The following is a 23,306-nucleotide window of genomic DNA, read 5'->3' on the forward strand; positions in this document are numbered from 1 at the left end:
AGGAGGTGCAGTTAGCTGGAACAACTGCAACTGCTAAGTGGAGTATCGGTGTCGCAGGAGAGAGTACTACGGCTGCATAAAAGTGAAGGACCAAGAACCGCACAAAGATAGATAAGTATAAGTCAGCTTAATTATTGTATAAGTGAGATTGTTTGTCTTCTATTTTTTCTTTTTGCTTCTTTACTTTGAGAGTAACAGGGAGTTAGACCTTACAAACAATATGGGAGGGGCTGTGATTGGGGACCTCACTCAGTGCATGTCGTGCAAGATGTATGCACACCTGGAGCTACCGGCCCAGTGTGATTACATCTGCACGAGGTGTATGCGAACGGTTGCCCTGGAAGCCCAGGTAACTGATCTAGAGCAAACCGTTACGCGACTGAGGGAGATTCACAATCTCGAGCGAAGTTTAGACAGAACGGTGGAGGAGTTGCGGGAGGGGTCACTGGTAGAAGAGGATGATGATCAGGTAGCCAGTTGGGTCACAGTTAGAAGGAAGAAAAAGAGGGGGAGGCACGACATTTCCGAACTATCAAACCCGAACAAATTTGCCCGATTGGACGAGGAATCGGAGGATGATAGTGAAGAAATGACGGTGTCGGAGGAGACTGCTACCTCTAGCATCCAGAGGAGCAGTCGATCTGGCGCAGTTTGGATAAAAGATAGTGAGGTACCTAGTCAGATGGTGGTGGTAGGGGATTCTATCATCAGGAAGGCAGATAGGGCAATCTGCTACCGGGACCGTGATCGCCGTACAGTCTGTTGTCTCCCGGGTGCTCGAGTACGGCACATCGCGGACCGGGTAGATAGATTGTTGGGAGGGGCTGGGAAAGACCCGGCGGTCTTGGTGCACATTGGCACCAATGACAAAGTTAGCGGAAGGTGGGATGTCCTTAAGAAAGACTATAGGGACTTAGGAAAGAAACTTAAGGCAAGGACATCTAAGGTAATATTCTCAGAAATATTACCCGTGCCACGCGCTAGCCCAGGGAGGCAGAGGGAGATTAGGGAGGTAAATGTGTGGCTTAGGGATTGGTGCAGGAAAGAGGGGTTTGTGTTCCTGGAACACTGGGCGGACTTCTCAGTCAGGCGCCATCTCTTCTGTCGTGACGGATTTGCCCTGACTGAGGAGGGGACAGCGGTGCTGGGGGGAAGGATGGTTAGAAGGTTGGAGGAGATTTTAAACTAGGAGCCTGGGGGGAGGGTTTAACTAGAAACTACGGGTCATGCAGTGAGAATAGTGGGGATGGCGGTAGTAAACGAAATAAGGGAGAAGTTGGGGGGAGGGTAAGAGCAGGCGGTAAGGTTACTAACATGGGTACTAAAAGAGATTTTACCAAAGCACTAACCAATGACAATTACAGGTCATCATTGCTACATAAGGTGAAAGATGTCCCTAACGCGAGGGAAAATACTTATCTTAGTTGTATGTATGTAAACGCTAGAAGCATTACTGGTAAGAAGGGCGAACTAGAAATACTTGCAGCAAGCAAGCAGTATGATATTATAGGCATTACTGAAACTTGGTGGGATGAATCTCATGATTGGACAGTCAATCTAGAGGGCTATACACTGTTTAGGAGAGACAGACTAAATAAAAAGGGTGGAGGGGTGTGTCTTTACGTAAAGCCGTTTTTAAAATCTGATATACGGGAAGATATTCAGGAGGGGACTGTAGACACTGTCGAGACATTATAGGTAGAAATTGCATGCGGGGAAAAATTAATAAAAAAGTTAGTATTGGGTGTATGCTATAGGCCGCCTGGTATCAACGTATCTGATGAGGAATTGTTACTAAAGCAAATTGAAAGAGCAGCAGGAGTAGGAGACATAGTAGTGATGGGAGATTTTAACTATCCAGAGATAAACTGGAAAAACGATTCATGTGATACTGCTAGGGGCAATATGTTTTTAAACACACTTAATTATAACTACTTAGTTCAACTAAATGAGGAACCAACTAGGTACAATGCAATCTTAGACCTGGTATTAACAAACAGTGGGGATTTGGTATCAGGTATTATAGTAGGGGAACCCATAGGAAACAGCGACCACAATATGGTCACATTTAATATCAGTTTTCATAAACAGCCCTATACTGGCTCAACTAGGACTCTAAACTTTAGCAAAGCGAATTTTGAAAAGATGAGGGTATTTTTCAGGGATATTGAATGGGAAGGTTTTTAGGAAAAAATACTACGGAGAAATGGGAGGTACTAAAATTCTTGCTAGCTAAAAATACACTCAAATTTATTCCTACGAGCAGCAAAAAAAGGAATAAAAATCATAAACCGATGTGGCTTAACAAAAAGATAAAGGAACTTATGGGCAAGAAAAGGAGAGCATTTAAAAAATACAAATCTGACGGGGAAGCAGAGTCATTTCAGCACTATAAGGAATGTAACAGAATTAGCAAAAAGGAAATAAGAGCGGCTAAAGTAGAAACTGAAAAACTAGTAGCAAAGGAAAGCAAAGCGAATCCCCAAAAATTCTTTAAATACATTAATAGCAAGAGATTAAAGAAGTATAGGCCCTTTAAAAGACAAGTTGGGAGTCTTAAGCAAAAATGATAATGACATAGCGGACACACTAAATTAGTTTTTTTCAACAGTATTTACTAGAGAGGACCCAATTCAGGGACTAACACATAATCTCAATAATGAGAATATTCCACTGATAGGTACTTATTTATGCGAGGAAGTAGTCTGTGGCCGATTAAAACATTTAAAGATTAATAAGTCACCAGGTCCCGATGGTATTCACCCAAGGGTTCTAATGGAGCTTAACTCTGAACTTGCAAAACCGCTATTTTTGATCTTTAAGGATTCAGTAATATCAGGTATGGTTCCCAAAGACTGGCGTATAGCGGAAGTAGTGCCTATATTCAAAAAGGGAAGTAAAGCTGAACCAGGTAATTATAGACCAGTTAGTCTTACATCTATAGTGGGGAAAGTATTGGAAGGTGTTCTAAGAGATAGTATTCAGAAGTTACTTGAAGTCAATAAGGTCATTAAAAGGAATCAACATGGGTTTATGAAGGACAGATCCTGTCAAACCAATTTACTTGGCTTTTATGAAACAGTAAGCGCAAACCTAGATCAGGGTAAAGAGGTGGATGTAATCTTTTTAGATTTTGCCAAAGCATTCAACACTGTACCACACATGAGACTTATCTACAAGCTACAAGAATCAGGGCTAGGAAGCACAATATGCACTTGGGTCAAAAACTGGTTAGATAATAGGGAGCAGCGCGTTGTGGTTAATGGATAATTTTCAACTTGGACTGAAGTGCTAAGTGGTGTGCCGCAAGGCTCAGTATTAGGACCGCTATTGTTCAATATTTTCATTAACGACCTAACAGAAGGTCTAGAGAGCATGGTGTCAATTTTTGCAGATGATACCAAATTGTGTAAAGTTATAAATGCGGAGGGAGATGCTGAGTCGCTTCAGAACGACTTATTTAAATTAGAAGCTTGGGCAGCGAAATGGAGAATGCGTTTCAATACTGACAAGTGTAAGGTAATGCACTGTGGTAACAAGAACAAAAATAACACCTACCTACTAAATGGAGTAAAATTAGGGGATTCTGTACTGGAAAAGGACTTAGGTGTCCTCATAGATAGCAAACTAAGCAGTAGTACCCAAAGTAGGACTGCAGCAAAGAAGGCTAATAAGATATTAGCATGCATAAAACGGGGAATTGATGCTAGGGACGAGCTCCTGAAGTCCAGGCTTGATATGCCATAAGGACGAAACGCGTTGAGGAACAGAGACCGAACTGTATCTACTACACATCAGATAAGCTATTTTTACATTATTTTGATGTACGGGTATTTGCTTTGTTTTTTAACAATTAAACTGGTGTTAAAACTTTATTACACTATTTCGGCTACCTTCTTTCTTTTCATTGGTGATCATTGAGCATTAGAAGTACCATGAGGTTCTGGAGCTGAAGGGAGAAATCTATCCAGTTCGGGAATTCCTATTTTGAGAGCGTGCGATTAAATTAAGTGGTTAACTCCACTCATGATGGTACTTGCGTTTTTTTAAGGGTGTTATTGAACTGGTGGAGGTTTTCATTTGAAGGATCCTAATATACTGCACTAGTAGGCGCTGATTTCACCTTCTTTCTCTCTCTCTCTCTCTCTCTCTCTCTCTATATATATATATATATATATATATATGTGTGTGTGTGTGTGTGTATTCACCCCTACCACATATATAGAGATTGATTGATATAGGCAGACACACAGAGATAGATATATAGATAGACAGACAGACAGACAGACAGACAGATAGACACTGTACAGAGACAGATCCAAGTGCAATGAGATAGATAGATAGATAGATAGATAGATAAGATCGGGATAATCACACAGAAAAACATACTCACTCAGTTGAAGTTCCTCTACATACGCTCACAGGGTCCCGGGCTGTCTATCGTTTAGTGTGTGAGGTGCTGGTGAGTGGCTGGGTACAGGGGGCAGTGTGTGAGGTGCTGGATACAGGGGTCTGCATGTTAGTCTATGAGTGGCTTGGTACAGGGGGCAGTGTAGGAGGTGCTGGACACAGGGGTCTGTGTGTTAGTGTCTGAGGGGCTGGGCACAGGGGGGCAGTGTGTGTGGTGCTGGGCACAGGGGCCTGTGTGTTAGTGTTAGTTAATGAGATAGATAGATAGATAGATTAGATAGGGATAATCACACAGAAAAACATACTCAGTTGAAGTTCCTCTACATACGCTCACAGGGTCCCGGGCTGTCTATCGTTTAGTGTGTGAGGTGCTGGTGAGTGGCTGGGTACAGGGGGCAGTGTGTGAGGTGCTGGATACAGGGGTCTGCATGTTAGTCTATGGGTGGCTGGGTACAGGGGGGCAGTGTAGGAGGTGCTGGACACAGGGGTCTGTGTGTTAGTGTCTGAGGGGCTGGGCACAGGGGGCAGTGTGTGTGGTGCTGGGCACAGGGGCCTGTGTGTTAGTGTGTGTGGAGCTGCGTACAGGGGGCAGTGTGTGAGGTGCTGGTGAAGAGCTGGGTACAGGGAGCTGTGGGTCAGTGTGTGAGGTGTTTGGTGTGTGTATAGGGGACTGTGTGTCAGTGTGGGGTTGAGGAGAGTTCTCACATGTGGGCTGCAGCCAGGGTAGTAATAGAGTTGATCACAGGCCAGGGGCTGCCTCCCAGCAACAAAGCCAGCCAGCCCACCTGCTGCTTACCAAGTTCTGTTGCCTGACACTGGTGTCCGGGATCAGCACCTGAGGTAGACAGCCATCCAGTCTGCACTCGTCAGCCATTCATTCCGGTTCCGTGGTAGGTTGGGCTAGTTCAGCCTTACTCAGCGCCGCCCACTATGCAAATAACACAGCCAGCGCTGTGAGAGGCCGTCAGTCTGGATATGTGTGATGCCCAGCCTCTCACTGCGCTGGCTGCAGCTGGGTAATTTGCATAGTGGGCGACACCCAGCAACTTCACAGCCGCGGCTCCAGCCTGGATAGCCTGCGGCAGCAGTTATTAGAATACAACTAGGGAGGCCAATCCCGGGATCGGGATCGGCGGGATCCCGGGATTTGGGCCCAAAAATGCCGGGATTTGAATCCTGGGATTGGAGCCTCCAATCCCGGGATTCACGGGATTACAGTGCGCATGCGCAGTTTTGCCGGACAGCGCTGAGCACTATAGCTCAGCACTGCCCGGCTGTCAGCTAAGGTAGTGATAGTACTTACTACTTGCGGGCACCAGCTAAGGACACACGTACTGACCGCGCTGGCAGCATTTCAAACGTAGCGCCGGCCGCCAGCCAATCAGAGCTGGCAGACACCGGCAGCCAATCAGGGAAGCGGCAGCAGCCGCGGCCCCTGATTGGCTGCCGGACTGCCAGTTCTGACTGGCTGGCGGCCGGCGCTACGTTTGAAATGCTGCCAGCGCGGTCAGTAGTAGTACGTGTGTCCTTAGCTGGTGCCCGCAAGTAGTAAGTACTATCACTACCTACACCCACACTCTCTGCTCCTGACATCCTCCCTCTGCTCGCTACACCCACTCTCCCGCTGCTCCATACTCGCACTCTCCCGCTGCTCCATACTCCCGCTGCTCCATACTCCCACTCTCCCGCTGCTCCCTACTCTCACTCTCCCGCTGCTCCCTACACCCACCTTCCCTTCCAGTTCCTTATATGCTCCCTACACCCACCCTCCTTTGCTCCCTACATCCACCCTGCCTTGCTGCCCTCCACATATACTTTCCCTGCTCCCTACACTGATCCCTACTGCAATCCCGGGATCCCGGGATTGAGCATTTTTCAATCCCGAATCCCGGGATTGAAAAAATGCCCCGGGATTGGCCTCCCTAAATACAACCCAGGGCTTTGACCCAGGTAGTTTCTGTTCACACATAACAAAAACCCAGGTCGATGCACATTCACATGCAAAAACCCAGGTTTTTGCTGTATGTCTGAAATGGGTATAATAAATGTATATATACAGGTTGAGTATGCCATATCCAAATATTCCAAAATATGGAATTTTCTGAGACTGAGATAGTGAAACCTTTGTTTTCTGATGGCTCCATGTACACAAAATTTGTTTAATACACTAAATCATTCAAAATATTGTATTAAATGACCTTCAGGCTGTGTGTATAAGGTGTATATGAAACATAAATGAATTGTGTGAATGTACACACACTTTGTTTAATGCACAAAGTTATCAAACATATTGTCTAAATTACCTTCAGGCTGTGTGTATAAGGTGTATATGTAACATTGGTGGTCATTACGAGTTGTTCGCTCGCTGCCAATTTTCGCAGTGAAGCGATCAAGTTAAAAAACAGCAAAAATGTGCATGCGCATGGTACGCAGCGCGCATGCGCTAAGTACTTTCGCACAAAACATTCTATATTTACACAAGCTCGAGCGACGTTTTTTCATCGCTCGAGTGATCGTAGTTTGATTGACAGGAAGTGGGTGTTTCTGGGTGGAAACTGGCCGTTTTCAAGGAGTGTGCTAAAAAACGCAGGCGTACCAGGTAAAAACGCAGGAGTGTCTGGAGAAACGGGGGAGTGGCTGGCCGAACGCAGGGCGTGTTTGTGACGTCAAACCAGGAACTGAACGGACTGAGGTGATCGCAGTCTAGGAGTAGGTCTGGAGCTACTCAGAAACTGCAAGGAATTATTTAGTAGCAGTTCTGCTAATCTTTCGTTCGCTATTCTGCTAAGATAAGATACACTCCCAGAGGGCGGCGGCCTAGCGTTTGCAATGCTGCTCAAAGCAGCTAGCGAGCGAACAACTCGGAATGAGGGCCATTAATCTATTCTGTGCTTAGACTTGGGTCCCATCACCATGATATCTCATAATGGTATGCAATTATTCCAAAATATGGAAAAATCCGATAGCCAAAATACAAAATACTTTTGATCCCAACCATTTGGGATATGGGATACTCAACCTGTATAATGGAGGTGGAAGGGAGAATGGCACTCACGGGTCTTCAAACATATCCAGTAAAGATAATCAGCATTACTGTATTGCAGATGTCAACATTTAAATTTATTTCTGAATTTTGTCAGGACTCAACCTGTATATATATATATTAGAGATGTGCATCGACCCCGGTGTTTTAGTTTTGGTGTTGTATCTGTATCTCCTTCGTGTTTTGGATCTGTATTTTTGTAAAAAAAATCATAAGTGCTAAAATCACATTTGGGCCTAAATCGTATTAGCCTCAATAACATTAATTTCCACTCATGTACATTCAATTTTGACCACCTCACAATGGGGGTCATTCCAACCCGAGCGATCGCTGCAGTTGCTCGCAGCGCAGCGAGCGGGTCGGAACTGCGCATGCACCGGCGCTGCAGTGCGCTGGCGCATGCCGGACGGCCGAAGGCCATCGTTCCCTAGTGATCGTCTCTGCCTGGGCGGGAGGGGGCGGCACGGCGGTGTTTGGTCGCCGTTTTGGGGGCGTGGTCCGGCCAACGCAGGCGTGGCTGGACCGTGCGGGGGCGGGGGGCGTTCTGCAGCAAGTGCATGATGTCATATGCAACCGCTGCAACCAGGGGCAGCGACAAGTAACTCCCGCCCTGTGCTGGGCTCCCCCCGCATGTCTGAGAACATGATCGTAGCTGTGCTAAATTTAGCACAGCTACGATCAACTCGGAATGACCCCAATATTGTTTACATCAGTTTAAGGCCAAAGGTTGTAGCGAGCTAACTGGTTACTAACCTACAGTGCAGCGGCACAAACACGTGGAAGTTTATACCACATCTACGGAACATTGCCACACAGCAGTGGCAGAAAAGTGGTACAAGATGGAATTGTCCTTGCCCCCCCCATGATGGATATTAAAAAGGACATGCAGTTTAACAAATCAAGCACATCAGTAACAGGGAGTAACACTTTGTGGCTGAAGTGCTTGCTTTATTTGGGCCCCCACAAAACTATTTTTGGAGGGACTGCCTCCAATCACTAATTAGGAGGTTGATGATGAGGGTGTTAATTACATTATAATCTTGTACAATAAATTTCATGAACTCGCATGGAGAAGTTGCCTAGATGGCTAAAGTGCCTACCTCAACTAACTTTGGCCCTTACAAATGGAGCAGATGCCTTCACAAACATTGTCAGGATTTGGGTAAAAATAATCCCACAACGAAGAGGTGTCTTTTTGGATTTATGCCCAGGCATCACAATGGCTTTCTTTTTATCATGGGCAGGAACTGCAGCCACTGGTGGCTGACTTACATAAACAACATCATCAACATCTTCAGTGTCAGATAGTAGTACACACATATCCTCCTCATCCTGTTCCACTTCCACACGAGTCCTCAATTTCTATTATGCCCTCATCATCACCATCTTCACTTGTACTGCTCACCACATCTGCAGATGGTGCAGAAATAGTGTAAGGAGGTTAAAGAGGCTTCTCTATAAGAACAGTGTGAGAAATGTCAGACTCACACACACTGTAGCTGATGTGGACACTCCTAAACGTTCCTCAGGAATGTGTGACTGTTCTGAATTCACAGTTTGTTCTACTATCTTAGTGTTTTTATGTTTTTTGACACCTCTTTTAGAGTGGGTGAAAAAGTGCTTGCATCATCATGAGATGCAGAAGAAAGTGACTCACTGACAGTTGCAGATCCACCACTTAAAGGCCAAGACCTGAGTCTTTCCTTGCCTATTTCATGGTTCTCTGCAGCTAACTTTCCTTTTGATGTTTTCTTCTTTACCACTGTAAAATTAAAATGCTTATTTGATTTTACATGCCCTAACTTAAAACCTCTTAGTAGATGTCGTTGACAGACTTGTATTGTCATAATTGGTGTCAGCACCTGCAGCCAGTAGCGGATTTACTGCTAAGCAACATAGGCGGGTGCTTAGGGCCGGATGGGTCTCAGGGGCCCCGCTAGCAGGCAGAGGCCTGGGTCTGCTGCTGCTGAGAGGGACATTGTCCGCCTTTTTTGCAGCGATGCTGAGGCTGCAGCGCATGGCATATCACTTGTCATTGAGTGCACTTCATGTTTTACGTTTGCCACGTAACTTGACCATGCCAGGATGCACCCTGGTCAAAGAAGGAGGAGCACTATGGGCGGCGGTGGACTAATGGAGGATGTGTTGAATCTGATAGGGGGAGTCCAAGCCAGCCAGTTCTCCTACTACCACCCCCTCTCCACCTCCACTCCTATCACCACCTCCTCTCTGCCGCCGCACCCTCCTCCTCCGTTCATGCCAACAGACAAGGACGGGAGGAGCTACTTGGACAGCATGGAGCCGTCAGAGAGAAGGAGCAGGCAGATAACATTTACTGTAGCGTGCGCATTGCATCGGTCACCCCCAGCACACCCATCGTACCAGTAATCACCCACAGTGTGCCAGAGGAAGAGCTTCATCAGCTGCAAAAGTATCAGAGGGGCAAGAGAATGGAGGTAGTTTATATAGGAAGGGGGGCACAGCCTATACATTTACTGTAAGGGCCTATAAATGCATATATACTAGGTCTCTTGCATAGTAATTAAACAATGCTGCTTTGATGATGTTCCTGTTTCCTGGTAAATATATAGGTTGTATGACATATTTGTACAGCCAACAAAATGGCTGCCTCTGCTCTGCATATGCAAATGATGCTGTTTAAAGGGGTTGGTATCGGGATCCTGATGGTCTGATTCAAAATACTGACAGCGGCAGCCCGGTGATGAAAACAGACAGTGAGTAATTAAAAAAACTAAGTCTAATCCCTAAACCCCTGACCCTCCTTTCCTGCAGCCTGACCCTATCCCCACGGCAGCCTAACCCTAATCTTCCTAGGTGGTGCCTATCCCTAATCCCTCCTTCCCACAGCCTAAACCTAATCCTACCTCCCTCCCAGCCTAACTCCCCAGGGGTGCCTAATCCTCTCTCCCCGCAGCCTAAACATAACCCTCCCCCTCCCGCAGCCTAACCCTAATCCTCCCCTGCAGCGTAAACCTAACCCTCCCTCCCCGCAGCCTAAACCTATCCCTCCCCCTCCCGCAGCCTAACCCTAACCCTCCCTTCCCACAGCCTAAACCTTCCCCTCCCGCAGCCTAACCCTCCCCCTCCATTCCTGAAGTTTAGCCCTCCCCCTCCCTTCCTGCAGCCTAACCCTACCTTCCAACAGCCTAACCCTTCTCACGCAGCCTAACTCTCCCTTCCTGCAGCCAAACCCTAACCCTCCCCTTCCACAACCTAACCCTCCCTTCCTGCACCCTATCCCTAACCCACCCCCTTCCTGTAGCCTAAATCTACTCCCCCCACACACCCCGCAGCCTAACCCTAGCCATCCCCGGGGGGTGCCTAACCACCCTGTTCCGCAGCCTAACACCCCTCTGCACGGCTTACATCTCTGCTGGCCTGCACATCCTCGGGATTCTGGTGATGGGATGGTGATCAATGTTGGGATCCCGATGCCGGCATTCTGAGTAGTGTCGGGATCCGGCATTGGTATGACCGGATCCCAATTATCATATTAGTACATACAACTAGCCTCACTACTCCCAGCATGCCCGAGGAAGAGCCCTACCAGCCAGCCACACCGTCCTCCAGCTCTGTGGGTAAGTGGCGGTCCGGGGCAACCTCACTCGCTCATCCTTGTGAAAGTCATCTCATCAAACCCATAAGGGGGGCCCCATATATGTGTGTGTGTGTGTGTATATATATATATTTACACACACACACACACACACACACACTCACACACACACACACACACACACACACACACACACACACACACACACACACACACACTTTTCTTCGTACTCCCAGAAATAATCTCCTACATGCTGCCATACATACCCATATGTGCTGTCAGTCTTCTCCAGTTTACCTGAGGTACAATCATTGCATGCACAGATGTGGTAAGGCAATACCCAAAAATTCCAGATATACAGATGTAGCCACTAGTATAATGGCTTTGCCGCATCAAATATGTGCATGCTGGGCGCACCTAGTCACACTCGTGCCCGGCCGTGCCTAGCTGTGCCAATTGCTGCTCAATACATTAATGGGCACAACTAAGACGCACGCACATGCTGGGCTTGCATGCAGTCACGCAAAAGAGGCGCATTTGTGCCTGGATGTAGCCACGATGAGCGTAGCTACATCTGTACTTATGGAAGATAACAAAAGGAAGGCGACAATTCTGCAGAAGCTATATTATGTACACAATGTTAGTGTCCATTGAATAAAGTCACATGCATACTCCCTTTAGTGTGAATGGTGCAATGGCTAGCTTTACTGCCTCAAAGCACTGAGATCATGGGTTCAATTCCCAGCATGACTCCGTGTGGAGTTTGTATAATCTCACCGTGCTTTCGTGGGTTTCCTCTGGGTACTCTGGTTTCCTCCCTAATTGGCTCCCAACAAAAATGAACCCTAAAGTGTGCAGCATTTTTTTAGGACACTTTTGGCTCTAAAGTAGAGAGCCCGATAAAAAGTCAGATCCAGATGTTTTGGCCGTGTTAAGTAGAAAACTCGGCCAATGTAATGGAGTCCGATATTGCAAGTCGGACACAAAACAGTTCTAAAACTCTCAAAGAATTTAGAGGTGGTTTTTTTTTTGGCAGACTGGGTTATGAAAAGTTGGAAATCGATTATAAGTACACTTTTCAAGCACATTTGCAATAAATAAACAAACACGTTTCAATACATTTTGACACAGAAAAAAGCAAAAAAAAACTTTGATCTGTAAAAATAGTCCATGTAGAGTACAGTACATGTCATTTTTGCACATTTTGCACAGGAAAATGCGTCTGATACACAAATGGATGTACAGTATTAGGATGCACAAGCAATTTATGCTCATTTAAATGATATGCGGCATGGCTATATTAAGTGTGTAATTGCGACTGTACCTAATTATGTTACAGTGTTTGCCTGGAATACACTGTAGCATAACATTCTGTATGCAGATACAGTTGGTATTTCATACAGAATATAGGCATGCTGCATATCATTTTAAACAGCAGGAGCTGCTTGTGCGTTCTATTTGCACCGTTTTGCTTCTAAAATTAAACAATACAATCACATCTGAGTTCCCAGGATCCACTCTTATAGCTGATTTAACAGGGAGCCCTGCAATATGGGGCCCACAATGTGTTAGGATTGGACTGAAAAATAAATATGGCCAGTATTTCACATTAGTATATAAAACAAAATCTCAGCTGAATAGTATACCTAAAGTAACTGAAGGGTTTATACTCTTCTAAAGGTGTCTGTCATGCTCCTACTACTATGCAACAGTTTGGTTTTTTTATAGAAGGGTGATGTCACAGCAGCTCAGATTACTGCCATTTAGGTCTGAAAAGGAAATCCAAGATACACAACATCTGTTTGCAGTTGCACAAATCCAACACAAATACTTTATTCACATCAAGATACAAAATTAAAGTCTATTATATCTCTCTAGAAATGATTCTCTTTTGGCGATGACAAATGTATGTATAATGCAGAATGAAAAAGAAAAGAAAACAAGGGATGTAAGGCTGGGAATAAACTGGCTACCTCATCCCAAAAGTGCGTCCCCCATGAATCCCCAGTAGAGAATGCAGCATATTTAGAAACAGAGAAGAGAAAAAAAAAAAGACAAAACAACATGAAAAATGAGAAAGACCAGATTTATGTTCTATCAATAACGCCACGACCAATAATCAGACAACACCACCAGTTCCCGTCTTGTATGTCTCTCTGATCACATAATTTTGTTTGAATAGATTAACTCCAGGTAAATCCCCTAATGAGTTTTCTTTTTTTTCTTCTTTTTTTATGTATGTTAAAGACATCCCAAAGGAAGGGGATCTGTCTGAGAATATATTTCAAAGCCATTTAAAATATGAGACCGCAGTATCAATCAATACACACTACAGCTGATCTATTCACAATTGAAAGATCAATGTGATGAAATGTGTTCAGGATATACTGTAAGTCTTAACAGTTGGGATACTGCTGCGTGGTCCCTATAAAAGTGTATTTAATGAATTTTCTTGCATGCATTGCTAAGGTAATGGTAATGGAAGACGTCACTTTATGTAATATAAATAATTGTGATCTGTAGGTCTTTCGACTATCTATTGCAAATATAACCGCCCGCTTCATTTTACATTATTTTGTAGATATTATAAATTTACAGTACATGAAACTGGGTGCTGCTGAAACGGCAGTATAATTATGCATTAATGCAATAGACCACAGGAAATAAAGGGGCAGATTTATTAACGTGGAGAAGGCATAAGGAAGTGATAAACCAGTGATAAATGCAGGGTGATACACGCACCAGCCAATCAGCTCCAATATTTAAATTAACAGTTAGGAGCTGATTGGCTGGTGCGTGTATCACCTTGCATTTATCACTGGTTTATCACTTCCTTATGCCATCTCCAGGTTAATCCATCTGCCCCAAAATGTATTAATGCAATAGAACACAGGAAATAGAACATGCTATACGAAGTTGTTACTGAGTTATAGGAACTGACATATGCGGGGAAATGTAATAGTATCTGAGTTTGCGGAGGTCCACGATTTCAGCCGAGTTTGCCTGTATTTTTAAAGCGGCAAACATTTACAAGGCAAAACCAAGGTTAAAAATATGGGCAATCTTGGCTGAAATGCCGGACCTCCGCAAACTCAGACCTTATTACTTTTCCCCGGCAGGGTCATTGTCATATCGGGATTTCAAATTTGGAGAGCACTGGGGACTGGGAACCTGTTTGTTGCTGGAGAAACATGAACCAACATGACAGTGAGGTACTTTCAGCCAGGGGTAAAGCATGGAGAACGAGGTAGCAACTTTTGGGTTAAAGATCAGGCAGTACTGGGGTAAAAGCTTAGAAAGGCAAATAGGCGTTAGTGACATGGAAGGGCAGTCTGGACTCCCTAGCATGATGAGCAGGGAGAACACTAAATGAGTATCTGAGGATAGGTGGAGCTGCCATCTCTGTAAGGCAGGCGCGAAATCACAACACCGAGCGAGGCAGCTTAGTCACCGCTCTCATTGCGGCAAAGCCTTAAGAATCGCATTGACTTCCTCAGCCACTGCTGTAAGGGCGAACTCAAACTGATCCTGCAAAAAGAGGTGAGAAAAACACACAAGATATTATTGGAAAAATACCAGAACAATATTCTGTTGAAACAGTATGTAAAAATAAAATATAAGTAAATGTCGCTATTTATATATTTAGCACTATATCCTCATGCTGCTTAGTTTTAATATATTGTTGAATGTGGAACAATTTTGGCCACAGGCAAAAACAATTCATAAACAACAATAGCAACAGTGACAATTGCAGAATATTTGTAAACAAAAGTACTTTCTAACAAGTTCTGAGAAAACAAATACAAGAAACAGTAAAGTAAACCGTAAAAGTATTCTTTCTTTTTCATCCACTAGGGGTCACTGGAGTACTCTTGGGATATGGACGGCTTAGCAGAAACAAAGGCACTGAATATTTAAATTTAGAACTCTCCACCCCTCCATATCCCAGAGTACCTCAGTGTAGTATCTCAGTGTTTTTTTCTGTGCTCACAGCACTAACAAGGCTTGTGTGGAGTTCCCACACTTGGTGGAAGATTTTATTAATTTTTCATTTTTACTTTTTATTTTTTTTTCACTTAGCACATCCCTTCCCAGTTTCTGGAAAAACATGGGTCCGGGATTGTGCCGCTGCACGGACAGCACATGGCGTGTCGGTCCTCACAAAGAGCACCCTCACAGCCACAGGCAGCCCACTGTCTCCTGCACCAGCTGGACGGGGACTTACAGATAGACGCCCCGTCGCAGCCATGACCTGAAGGGCTGGACGGAGCTTACAAATAGAAGCCCCGTCGCAGCCATGACCGGAAGAGCTCGGAGCTTAGAAGCCCGTCGAGGCCTCCCTACAAGGTATGCTGGGGAAACGGGGCGGTCAGCGCAGGCTGCCGCCCCGCTGTGTGGGGTCACTGTTGTAATGCCGCCGCCGCTCATACAGCCGCCCGCCCCAGCCGCTCCGTCCGGCCGCCCCAGCCGCTCCGTCCGGCCGCCCCAGCCGCTCCGTCCGGCCGCCCCTGCCGCTCCGTCCGGCCGCCCAGCCGCTCCGTCCGGCCGCCCCAGCACCGTCCGCCCGCCCAGACGCTCCGTCATTGTGCCAGGGGGGAGAACCGCCGCAGCTCGGCTAGCGACGCCGGAAGCCGCTACGCGCCGCTCCGGCCAGCCGACCTCCGCTGCTCGGCAAGAAGTGTCCCTCGCCTCCCTGCAACTTCCCGGTGCTCCCCGCTGAGACACAGCGCTACAGGGAGTACAGGGGGAAGGTGGGGGGGGAATCTGTCTGATTACAGCGGCAAGGGAATGTAAAGGGCTGCCATATCTATATAAACAGCAGGCAGAGTTAATGTGTGATAGGCTAGTGAGCCTATATTAATACTGGATCCATGTATTGTAGATGTGATTTTCACTGTGTAATAGACTATTGAGCCTATATTAACACTACAGCATGTATTGTGGTCTGCCTGTGATTATCACTGTATAATAGGCTATTGAGCCTATATTAACACTACAGCATGTATTGTGGTCTGCCTGTGATTATCACTGTATAATAGGCTATTGAGCCTATATTAACACTACAGCATGTATTGTAACCTGCTTGTGATTTTCACTGTATAATAGGCTATTCAGCCTATGTTAACACTGTAGCAATTGTAACTGTGATTATCAGTGTAAGCATGGCATGGGGGCCATTTTAACCATGCTTCCTGTTTCTTCCAGTTTGTAATTCCAGAACATTCCTGCCCTACATCACTACTCCACCGGAGGCGCAGGGGTGTTAGTGGGAAGTTTGGTTCAGGTTTCACATAGGCTGGCCATGTGAACTGCATTTCGGCCATAAATAGATAGATATATATTACACACCTTAAGTAATAATTTTACTAAGTCGTGCAAGTGTCTGTACTTTGCCTATTGTGTTGTCTGTCGGCATAAGGAGTAAGGCTCCAGCACAGACTAAAAATACTTTTAAACAAAAGTCTGGACATAAATCTACCACATGTTCAGTATGTTTTGTAGGTTTCCACTCCGGAAGCCGGTTCATTCCCAGATCCTATGAAAAGCATTGGCAATTCAAATTGATTCCGCTCGACAGGAGCGGTAACATCGGAGTCTCGGAAGTTACTCCGCCAGCTTTAACGGAGGAGTCTCAGTCCAATTTAACTTTGGATACCAGGGTGTTAATTTAACTGGTCTTATAATTTAAACATTTCTTCTATGTTGCAGTCCTGACAATTCTATGTCAAACCTCACAGCGCTAAATACGAGTGAGGAGGGCACATTAGACAGTCAGATAGTGCGGGTTTTGACAACCATACATTGCTAATGACCAGTGAGTCAGTCTCTGAAATTTACAGAGAATAAGGAGGCTCTAACATCCAAATTTACAGAGAATAAGAAGCCTCTAACATCTAATCCGTTGTATTTACTAAACGACAGATCTTCAATGGGTTTCTTATTTAGGATATCTTACTAAGATTTAAGGCTATTTACCCGTTTCCACACAGTGACATCTAAATTGGAGAATCCGCAATTGGTGTATTCGCCTATTAGGAACAATGATGGGCTTTCGAAGCGCTTCAGTTCGGAGGTTTTCACTCGCGTATCCCACAGGGTGGCGAGGGTGTCTCTACTCTGGGCGAGAGTCTCAGAGGTTGGGGACTTGTAGTTAAAATGGTCAGCGACAGGGTTTCTAAACGGATCACGACAGATTGCTGTCTATAAAGGTCCTGGAACTCCGTGCAATTTACTATGCACTACATGCTTCGCTCTCAGACTGTCCAAGGCCAGTCACACAACGCGACGGCAGTCGCATACACAACAACCAGGGAGGAACGAGAAGCCGCATGGCAATGCGGGAAGTAGCTCGAATCCTCAATTGCCCAGAATACCATAAGGTGATATTGTAGACTGGGTTCATTCCGGGAGTGGACATCTGTTAGACAGATGATCTCAGCCGTCGGGATTTTCATCCAGGAGACTGGGCATTAAATCCAGAGGTGTTTCACAGGTTGGTCCACAGGTGGGGTTACCCTCAGGTGGACATGATGGCATCTCGCCACAATTACAAACGCCCAGTATGTGTCCAGAACGACAGTTCCCAAGGGCAGTGGCGGTGGATGCTCTCACAATCGCGTGGCCGTACAGCCTCGTGTATCTGTTTCCACCGTTTTCCGCTGTTTTCTCCGTTGCTAAAACGGATCATAAGAGAGTCCGCCACAGTCATACTAGTGATATCTCATGGGTCTCGGAGAGTTTGGTTCTCGAATCTCCGAGGACTATTCGCAGACGATCCTTGGCCGCTCATACTACGTCCAACCCGTTACAACAGGGGCCGTTCTTTTACCCCTATTTAGCGCGGCTGCGGTTCACGAGGTGGTTGTTGAGACCGCCCTCTTCAGAAGAAAGAGAGGGCATTACAGTATCGGTTATACCAACCATGTTACGAGCTAGGAAGCCGGTTACGGCAGCTCATTATTACAGAATTTGGAGTGCCTATATAGGTTGGTGTGAAGCTCGGAAGTTTCCGACATCATTTTTCAAGTACCCGTATTCTGTTATTTTTACAGACGGGGTTGGATGGAGGACTGCGTTTATCTACACTGAAGGTGCAGGTATCTGTGTTGTCAATTTATTTTCAAAGACGATTGGCTCCATTGCCGTCGGTACACATTTTTCTGCAGGGTGTCCTCAGAGTACAGCCTCCATTTATCCCACTTACAGCGCCATGGGACTTGAATTTGGGTTCAGATTTCTTACAGTCTTCATATTTTGAACCCTTACAGCAAGTGGATATTAAGTTTCTGACTTGGAAAACGTTTTTTCTTCTAGCCTTAGCTTCGGCAAGGCGTTTTTCAAATTTGGGTGCCTTGTCTTGCAAGCCACCGTATTTGGTGTTTCCTGATGACAGAGCGTAACTTCGGACGATTTCCGATTTCTTACCAAAGCTAGTGTCATCTTTTCACATCAATCAACCAATAGTGGTTCCTGTGTTGACAGTACATTCTAGAATTCTGAATGTGGTACGCGCATTACGCGTTTATATGTCCCGAACGTCTACAGTTCGTAATACGGATACGTTGTTTGTTCTCTATGATGCTGCCAAGTGGGGTTGGCCAGCTTCTCAGCAGACCTTATCCAGATGGATAAAACTGACTATACGTCAGGCTTACCTTAAGGCTAAGTTACAGTCGCCTACATCAGTAATAGCTCATCCCACAGGTTCTGTGGGAACGTCATGGCCAGCTGGTCGTGGAGCTTCTACGACACAGCTTGACCGTGCGGCTACATGGTCTTCAGTGCACACGTTTGTGCGCTTTTACAAGTTTGATACGTTTGCGGCATCAGCATCTAGCTTTGGCCGCCTAGTGTTACAGGTGTCAAACAGATCTCCCGCCCACGGGGGAAGCTTTGGTACGTCCCAAGAGTACTCCAGTGACCCCTAGTGGATGAAAAAGAAAATAGGATTTTGGTACTTACCAGGTAAATCCTTTTCTTTGAATCCATAGGGGGCACTGGACGCCCACCCAGAGCAGTTTTACCTGGGTTGTATTAAGCTCAGGGGACCTTATGGTAACACATTTTCACCGACTGGTTCAATTATAAGGTTCTATCGGTTATGGTGTCAACTGTTTCGTTGTCAGTAACGTTATGTGTCAACTTTGTTGTTGTCCGTTATGTTATAGGAATTCTCCATTGTCAACCTCTCTATAGTTCCTGTTCGGCTCAGTAAAAAACACTGAGATACTACACTGAGGTACTCTGGGATATGGAGGGGTGGAGAGTTCTAAATTTAAATATTCAGTGCCTTTGTTTCTGCTAAGCCGTCCATATCCCAAGAGTACTCCAGTGCCCCCTATGGATTCAAAGAAAAGGATTTACCTGGTAAGTACCAAAATCCTATTATTACTCTTGCCAGACAGATATCTCATTTCTCACATTGTAAGATTAGATAAGAAATATACCTTGGTTCGCACCATCCCCATCCGCTGGTCTCGGACATGCTCTAGTGAGGCAGCGATATCAATCTCCTTGACACCTGCACATAAGAAACGCATGTAACGCATGTGCAGAAGCGAATTTATGCATTTCTGCATATCTCTGTCAGATTGTGAGTTGGACAAACCCTGGCAAATTCCTTCTTATGGCCATATGCATCAACTCGTGGAGAGAGATAAAGTACCTGACAATCAGCTCCTAACTGCCATGTTAGGAGCTGATTTTTTAGTACTTTATCTCTCCACTTTATCTCTCTCCAAGCATTGATACATTATTATTATTACCAGTTATTTATATAGCGCACACATATTCTGCAGCGCTTTACAGAGAATATTTGTCCATTCACATCAGTCTCTGCCCCAGCGGAGCTTACAATCTATGGGGGTCATTCCGAGTTGATCGCAGCTGTGCGGGGGGGGGGGGGGCCCTGCACAGGGCTAGTCCGCCTCCCCCCCCGCGCAGAATTGCAAAGGCATTGTACAGCGGCGATGCCTTTGCACTTCAAGAGTAGCTCCCGGCCAGTGCAGCTTTAGCGTGCTGGCCGGGAGCTACTCATCACTCCCCTGCCCGCAGCGGCTACGTGTGACGTCACGCAGCCGCTGCGGCGCGCCCCCCCACGACCCCCTCCCGCCCGGCGATCGCCTCTGCCTGTCAATCAGGCAGAGGTGATTGCATCCCTGCTCTGGCCTTTGGCCGCGTGGCATGCGCCGGCACACTACGGCGCCGGCGCGCGCGCAGTAGGGACCCGTTCGCTCTGCTGCGTTAAAACACAGTGAGCAAACGGGTCAGAATGACGGTATCCGGACTCCAGGTCGACAAAAAAAAAGGTCAACACACCTTAGGTCGACATGGACAAAAGGTCGACAGGAACAAGATCGACATGGAAAAAGGTCGACATGAGTTTTTCACAATTTTTTTCTTTTTTGGAACCTTTTCATACTTAACGATCCACGTGGACTACGATTGGAACGGTAATCTGTGCCGAGCGAAGGCACCATGCGGGGGGACGCGGTGCACTAATTGTGGTTCCCGGTCACTCTACGAAAAAAACGACACCAAAAAAAACATAAAAAACTCATGTCGACCTTTTCCATGTCGACCTTGTTCCTGTCGACCTTTTGTCCATGTCGTCCTAAGGTGTGTCGACCAATTGGCGTCGACCTAAGGTGTGTCGACCTTTTTGTTGTTGACCTGGAGTCCCAGACCCCAGAATGACCCCCTTATATTCCTTACCACATGTACACACACACATTCATGCTTGGGTTAATTTTTGGTGGGAGCCAATTAACCTACCAGTATATTTTTGGATTGTGGGAGGAAACCAGAGTACCCGGAGGAAACCCAAGTATGGAGAGAATATACAAACTTCACACAGTTAGGGCCATGGTGGGAATCGAACCATTACACCGTCCATACTGCCCATACGTACATATCTCCATTTATGTAAAACAGGTGTTTCAAGTCGGAACTGGGCAGTGACAATACAATCGCACAGAACTCTTCTGTCTTGTGGTAGGGTTGTAGACATGTACCTACTGTATATTTCCCTGCATGCATATAGGGAAGGGAAGCCTGTTTCTGACAGAGCTCTTGCACCTAACATGGGACTAGTGCAAGTGCCGTTACTTATAATGTCATATAGAAACAGAGCACCCCTTCCCCACCCTGGATCCCCTGCCCCTGCTGGTTCTCATTATTTGAAGCCAGGTTACCAGACCACACCTAATGCATTTCACTACGGGGCTAATTCAGACCTGATCGCTAGCAGCCGAGTTTTGCACTGCTGTGAACAAATAGTCGCCGCCTACAGAGGGACGGTATTTTAGCTGTGCAAGTGTGCGAACGCATGTGTAGCAGAGCTTACTCAGCCACTGCGATCGCTTCAGCCTGTTCAGGACCGGAATTGACGTCAGACACCCTCCCTGCAAACGCTTGGACACGCCTGCATTTTTCCAAACACCCCCAGAAAATGGTCAGTTGCCACCCACAAGCGCCTACTCCCTATCAATCTCCTTGCGAACACCCGTGCAAAGGGATCCTTCGCACAAACCCATCGCTGAGTGGAGATCCGCTTTGTACCCGTGCAATGCGCCTATGCATTGCGGTGCATACGCGTGCGCAGTTTAGACCTGATCGGCTGCTGTACGAAACGAAGCCTAGCGTTCAGGTCTGAATTAGCCCCATTGTTCCTAGTGCTTCCATAGAGCTATATAGTGAGTTGGTGAGTGAAAGTCAGTATTGAGGATGGATCCTGTGTGTTCTTTGCAATGCACATGGGGGGTCATTCCGAGTTGTTCGCTCGTTATTTTTTTGTCGCAACGGAGCGATTAGTCGCTAATGCACTTGCGCAATGTCCGCAGTGCGACTGCGCCAAGTAAATTTGCTATGCAGTTAGGTATTTTACTCACGGCATTACGAGGTTTTTTCTTCGTTCTGGTGATCGTAATGTGATTGACAGGAAGTGGGTGTTTCTGGGCGGAAACTGGCCGTTTTATGGGTGTGTGTGAAAAAACGCTACCGTTTCTGGGAAAAACGCGGGAGTGGCTGGAGAAACGGGGGAGTGTCTGGGCGAACGCTGGGTGTGTTTGTGACGTCAAACCAGGAACGAAACTGACTGAACTGATCGCAGATGCCGAGTAAGTGTGGAGCTACTCAGAAACTGCTAAGAAGTGTCTATTCGCAATTCTGCTAATCTTTCGTTCGCAATTTTGATAAGCTAAGATTCACTCCCAGTAGGCGGTGGCTTAGCGTGTGCAAAGCTGCTAAAAGCAGCTTGCGAGCGAACAACTCGGAATGACCCCCATGATTCGAGTACGCAACTAGTGTTGGTGCTGTGCTTATTTTCACAGATCACTTGCACCAGAGATAATGTAGTTAAAAGTGCAAATGGGCACATATGATAATGATGGCTATGAAACTAAGAATATGGATAGTGGTGGTCAACCATACAGATTACTAGAACTCTGTATGCGGGCCACTATAGGCATCGAGTTCTGTACACACAATGTGGGAGCAATCATAGCTAGCTTGTGTATATCTCTGCATTGGAGTCTGGGGGGGTGGTCCTGGGCTGCACCCAGCTGGTTCCCTGTGTCTGTTAGAGGCACCTACCAACTCTTGTGTTCCATTAATGGGGGTCCCCACTATATGGTATATGGTTGGATCATGCTTTGTTTTAGTAGGGCTTGTCAAAAAGTTGACGCTTCTTTATACATTCTGGCACAATGCCAATGTTACATGTAACAAGACAAAGTAACATAGTAACATAGTATCTGAGGTTGAAAAAAGACAATTGTCCATCGAGTTCAACCTATTTGTGGTCTCCTATGCATGATGATTTGACTAAAATTTCTGACTGATGCTGCTGTCAGCCGTTGCATTTTATCCCTATTTATAGTAACTATAATGCATGACTATGCACCATACCCCTGGATATCCTTATCCATTAGGAATTTATCTAACCCATTCTTAAAGGTGTTGACAGATTCCGCCATTACAACTCCCTCAGGCAGGGAATTCCAAACCCGTACTGTCGTTACCGTGAAAAAGCCTTTACGCCGTATTATGCGGAATCTCCTCTCCTCTAACCTGAGCGAGTGTCCACGAGTCCTCTGTGTTGATCTAACCAAAAACAGGTCCCGCGCAAGCTCTGTGTATTGTCCCCTTATATATTTGTAGATGTTGATCATATCCCCTCTTAGTCTCCGCTTTTCCAATGTAAACATGCCTAGTCTTTCAAGCCTTTCCTTGTATTCCATCGTCTCCATGCCCTTAATTAGTTTGGTCGCCCTCCTC

The 23,306-nt window shown here is 46.1% G+C and overlaps 1 protein-coding gene across 2 annotated transcripts in view; it reads right to left on the reverse strand.

The window, feature by feature from the left end:
* Positions 1 to 13,851: 13,851 nt before the first annotated feature.
* The window catches only part of PTPRN (protein tyrosine phosphatase receptor type N), a 282,930-nt gene continuing 273,475 nt past the window's right edge, over positions 13,852 to 23,306 (reverse strand). For both annotated transcript variants that reach the window (XM_063933845.1, XM_063933846.1), the window contains 2 exons: positions 19,478 to 19,551; positions 13,852 to 14,558 (listed from right to left, as the gene is read on the reverse strand). In XM_063933845.1, the coding sequence (XP_063789915.1) occupies positions 14,487 to 14,558; positions 19,478 to 19,551 (146 nt within the window). In that variant the 3' untranslated portion in view covers positions 13,852 to 14,486. The remainder of the gene's footprint in view (positions 14,559 to 19,477; positions 19,552 to 23,306) is intronic.

This window comes from Pseudophryne corroboree, chromosome 7 (genome assembly GCF_028390025.1).
Source record: "Pseudophryne corroboree isolate aPseCor3 chromosome 7, aPseCor3.hap2, whole genome shotgun sequence".
In the NCBI taxonomy this organism is placed as follows: Eukaryota; Metazoa; Chordata; class Amphibia; order Anura; family Myobatrachidae; genus Pseudophryne; species Pseudophryne corroboree.